Consider the following 5110-nt stretch of genomic DNA (forward strand, 5'->3'; position numbering starts at 1 on the left):
TTTGCCCACTCGCTCAAGCAAAATTGAGAGTTTCAGTCAAAATCAAACTCTTCTGAAAATCCAAAATATTACTCGAACGCTCAACATGGTGACCCAAGCATGCTGCCTTGACCGACCAAGGCCGTCCTTAAGGCTTGCAAGGATCCGGTCCCACACATCTTCAAGATTTTGACCTAATTTGCTCTCAATCGTTCATATTGGATCTAAACTCTTTCCAAGCAACTTGGAAAGAGTTTAGATCCAATATGAACGCTTGAGAGCAAATTACTTGGAATTTTTTTCGAACAACCATTAGCTGGTCCCACGACCAGCAAGAGTCGGTCCCATGACCACTCGGCCGGTCCCCATCTCTCCATAATTAGGTTTTATTACGTAACGCTCAGACAAGCACTATTGATTAGACCAGCGTGTGATCATCCTTTCACCAACTGGTCGACGAAAGACTTTGGTGCATGCTCATTCGAGCACCTGGGCGCTACGTGGTTGGCCATCATACCATGTAGCCGGTCCCTCCTTCACTCAGTGAATCATTTTCAGTAAGTCATAAATTGATCAGAAATCGATCAAAATTAGGGTTTTGAACTAATTATGAGAAAGTTCAAATACTAATAATTATATATTGACCCATCAGTCAACATCTCAATTAATTGTGTAATATCGGTCCAACTACCAATATTTTAATTAATATGTTATTTGGTCATGCTACCAATAATCCATCAATTGAGCAATATTTGCTCACACGAGGAATGTTGATTCAACTATCGATATACAATAATAAATGAGCAATATTTGCTCAGTCGAGGAATATTAATCGGCTATAAATATTCAGTAATCTCTCAAAATGAGCAATATTTGCCCAGACGAGCAATATTTGCTTAGTCCATTAATATTGATTCAACTGTCCATTAAGAAGAATTAAATCTAGTGTTCATGAAATTGATTGAATAAATCCGGACCAGAAATGAAATTAGGGGTTTGCTTCTGAATCTCAGATGAAGAAATTGGTTTTGCTGTGATTCGAGAAATCAGAGATTGAGATGAACAAGGTGAAGAATGAAGCACTGGAGATGATGTTGCTGTCTTTGGTGATTCTGCCGGAGTGTATAGATGAGAATCTGATGTTGTTCAAGATGGGTTCTGGTGGTTGATTTCCTGTTGTTGGGTTAGAAAAGAATAAGAGAAGAAGATGATGAACTATTGTTGGTTCGAGTAGGGTGATGGGTGAACTGAAAAAGAATAGAAGATGGTCATGGTGCTGAGTAGTAAATATAGTGTAATGGTCAGTGTGCATGCTCAGGTGTAGTGCATTTATTATGTAATAACACATTATGTTAATGAGAGTCTACCCTGAGTGTTGTATTGAGTGTACTAAACACAATTGTCCGTACAACTTACGTGTCATCCTTGAAAGCCTGTATTGTGACTTGTTTCTGTATAAGAAGAATACTTTCTTCTTCTCTGAGATAATGAGAATTCATCTTCTAGTTTCATTCTAATTCAACTATGGTATCAAAAGGAGAAACAAAGTTCCTCTGGTAAGATCTTGGTCACTAATTCCGCTATTCAAAAAAAATCCTTCAAGATTCTGTCTGTTCTTCAACTCAGGTTTCTTTTGATCTTCATCTTGTTTCATTTCTTGAACTTTATTGCTTCAAAATTCTCAGATCTATTCTGTGTTATCTTTCAAACTTGATTGTTTTCTATATTCTTCATCAATTTCAATAGAATACGACTTATTTCTCTATCTCAAAGGTTCCTTTAAATCAATTAGTGAGTATTGTTCATCTTAAACTCAAAGATGACAATTTCTTGACCTGGAAATCACTAGTTCTTCCTGTAATTCATAAATTCAAGATTATGAAATACCTAGATGGTACTTTTCCTTGTCCTGTTCAATTTACATCTCCAAGAAATGAAATCAATGGAATTGAGAATCTTTTATATTCTGACTGGATGGATGATGATGCAACCATCATTCTGTGGCTAAATTCAACCATCTCCAACTCGGTTATTGCTTACTTTGCTTATGTATCTTCTTCTTCCGAGTTGTGGAAATGCATTAATGATAGATTTTCTCGTGTTTCTTCTTCACATGCCATTCAACTCCGTACAAAACTTTTATCCATCAAGCAAGGGGATAAATCTGTTCTTACTTTCCTAAATGAGATAAAACTCTTGTCAGATCAACTTGATGCTTGTGGTTCTAAGGTGACTGATGATGAATTAGTTGTTGTCACTCTTGGTGCCTTATCTGTTGATTATGGTTCGTTTGCTACTTCCATTCGAATTCGATTTCCTCCAGTTTCAAGTGTTGAACTTCACAATCTCCTTCTTAGTGAAGAATCCACCGTTATAGCCAAATCTAAGGCTTTACATGAAGAATCTGCTAATCGAGCATTTACTGCACAATATGGTGCCTTGCGTGGTTCTGGTATAGGTGTTGGACGTAACAACTTTAGAGGTCGTGGTAGAAATCAGTTCTTTTCAGGAAGGGAATCTTCTCAAGGTTTGTTACCAACACCTTCTTCTCACTCTGTCAATAAAGCTTCTTCTATGGATATTGCTTCTGGAGATCGACCTACCTGTCAAATTTGTCGCAAATATGGACATGATGCTCGTGAATGCTGGAATCGTCTCAATTTTTCCTATCAAGGGAATGATCTACCGAGAAATATCCAAGCCACGCTTGCCTCAGCAAATATTTTTGGAGAAAATCCTTGGTACATGGACTCTGGTGCTACAAATCACTTAACTGGTGATGCTGGTAATTTGGATACTTCAACATCTTATCATGGTGCTGAAATGGTCACTATAGCGAATGGCGAAGGTATGAATATTTTTAGTCATGGTTCTAGTACTCTTACTTTACCTTCCAAATCTTTTCATCTGCATAAAATTCTCCATGTTCCTAAGGCTTCTCACAATCTCATCTCAATTCATAAATTTGCTAGAGATAACTCATGTGCTCTAACATTTACTTCCAATGATTTTTGTATCAAGGACCTGATATCAGGGAGGATTCTCTTCAAGAGGCCCAATGAGAATGGTCTCTATCCTATTCAAAGTCTATACTCATCAAACTATGTTCTCTCTTGTGTTGTTGATTCTTCTGCAATTTGGCATAGAAGGCTAGCTCACCCTTCTTTTGAATCATTTAGAAAAATTTGTAGAATCATAAAGCTTGACAAAGTCATGTCAAAGCCAATAATGTGTAGTGAATGCCAATTAGGAAGATCTCATAAACTTCCTTTTCATCTTTCATCTTCTACTTCTCTGTTTCCTTTACAACTATTGGTCTTGATGTTTGGGGTCCTTCCCCTGTCACTTCTGTAAATGGCTATAAATTTTATGTCAATATCATTGATGACTTTACAAAATTTTGTTGGGTATTTCCACTCACTGCAAAGTATGACTTTACTTCTATCTTTTTTCAATTAAAAACTACTATTGAAAATCAACTTTCCACAACCATCAAAATCATCAGAACTGATGGTGGTGGTGAATTTGTTAATGATGAACTAGATTATTTTCTTTCTTATGATGGCATTCTTCATGAACTTACTTGCACACACACACCAGAACAGAATGGTGTGGCAAAATCAAAACACAGACATTTGCTTGACATTACTAGAACATTTCTTATTCAAGATAATATCCCATTGTCTCACTGGTTTGATGCTCTAGCTACTTCCAATTACACCATCAATAGGCTTCCCACAAAATCTCTACACTCCATGTCACCTTTTGAGAAATTGTATACTAAGCAACCTGATTATCATTTTTTTAAAAGTTTTGGCTGTCTTTGCTTTCCTTGGGTTAATCCTTCTGTTTCAAATAAACTTCAACCCAGGAGTACTAAGTGTATCTTCCTAGGATATAGCTCTCAGAGTAAAGGCTATATGTGTTTGGATCCTATTTCTCATAAAGTGTATATTTCAAGACATGTTGTTTTTTCACGAACATGTTTTTCCTTATTCTTTCCTTACTTCCACTACTACACTTAGTGAAGTTCTTTCTAAAATTGATATGCATGTTACTCTTCTGGATTCACCTTCATCTCCTGAATCTCCTTCCACTACTCCATCTACTACTCAATCCATTTCCACTACCATCTCAGACATTCCCTCTTCCGCTTCTACTCCTCCTATTGAAATTTCTTTGCCAGTACAAGGAACCATGACTACTAATACACATAACATGCTTACTAGAGCAAAGAATCATATTTATAGGCCAAAGGTGCTTTTCTCAACAAAGCACTCTTTACCAGCTGCTTATATGGCCACAATAACACATCCAACACCAACTTGTTACTCTCAAGCTAAGAAGCTTCCTGTTTGGTGTGGTGCTATGGATAAAGAGCATACTGCTCTTTTTGAATCTAATACTTGGACTAAGGTACCTTCATATCCATCTCAAAGTTTAGTTGGCTTCAAGTGGGTGTATAAGTTGAAACTCAAAGCAGATGGATCTATTGATACATACAAAGCAAGGCTTGTGGATAAGGGCTATCATCAACTTGAAGGTCTTGATTATACTGATACTTTCAGCCCTGTAGTAAAGCCTACTACTATCAGAATTGTTCTTGCCGTAGCTGTGAATTTTAACTGGGATATTACGCAGCTTCACATCAGCAATGCCTTCTTGCATCGAGATCTGAAAGAGGTTGTATATGAAAAAGAGGGGGTCTAACAATAACACCCAATATTTCGCTTAGCAATCTGTATGGAAAAACTCGAATACACTTTTAAGAGAATCAACAAGACTCAATCAATTAAAAGTATATCGACGAGTTTATATCTCTATCCTTATTTGATTTCCTCAAACAGAAACTATGAGTACTAATCAAATACAAGGAGTAACTTGGACGGTACCAAAGACCAATGTCCAAGGATCAATAAATATCAATCAACAACCAAAGGTCGGATTTCCAATTGATTAGATCAAACGCACAACCTATATTATTTCTATTATATAACAAATATAATGCGGAAAAGAAATAACACAGACACCAGAAGTTTTGTTAACGAGGAAACCGCAAATTCAGAAAAACCCCGGGACCTAGTCCAGATTGAATACACACTGTATTAAGATGCTACAGACACTAGCCTTC

The 5110-nt window shown here is 36.8% G+C and overlaps 1 protein-coding gene across 1 annotated transcript; it reads left to right on the forward strand.

Annotated features, from left to right (window-relative positions):
* Window positions 1–3942: 3942 nt before the first annotated feature.
* LOC113338933 (uncharacterized mitochondrial protein AtMg00820-like) lies at window positions 3943–4689 on the forward strand. Its single transcript, XM_026584326.1, has one exon. The coding sequence runs from the start codon at window positions 3943–3945 to the stop codon at window positions 4687–4689; it is 747 nt and encodes a 248-aa protein (XP_026440111.1).
* Window positions 4690–5110: the final 421 nt, after the last annotated feature.

The sequence above is a fragment of the Papaver somniferum genome, unplaced genomic scaffold (assembly GCF_003573695.1).
Source record: "Papaver somniferum cultivar HN1 unplaced genomic scaffold, ASM357369v1 unplaced-scaffold_19, whole genome shotgun sequence".
Taxonomy (NCBI): domain Eukaryota; kingdom Viridiplantae; phylum Streptophyta; class Magnoliopsida; order Ranunculales; family Papaveraceae; genus Papaver; species Papaver somniferum.

Coding starts and splice junctions, on each gene's coding strand:
- LOC113338933 (XM_026584326.1), top strand. CDS start 3,943: ATGTTGTTTTTTCACGAACATGTTTTTCCTTATTCTTTCCTTACTTCC.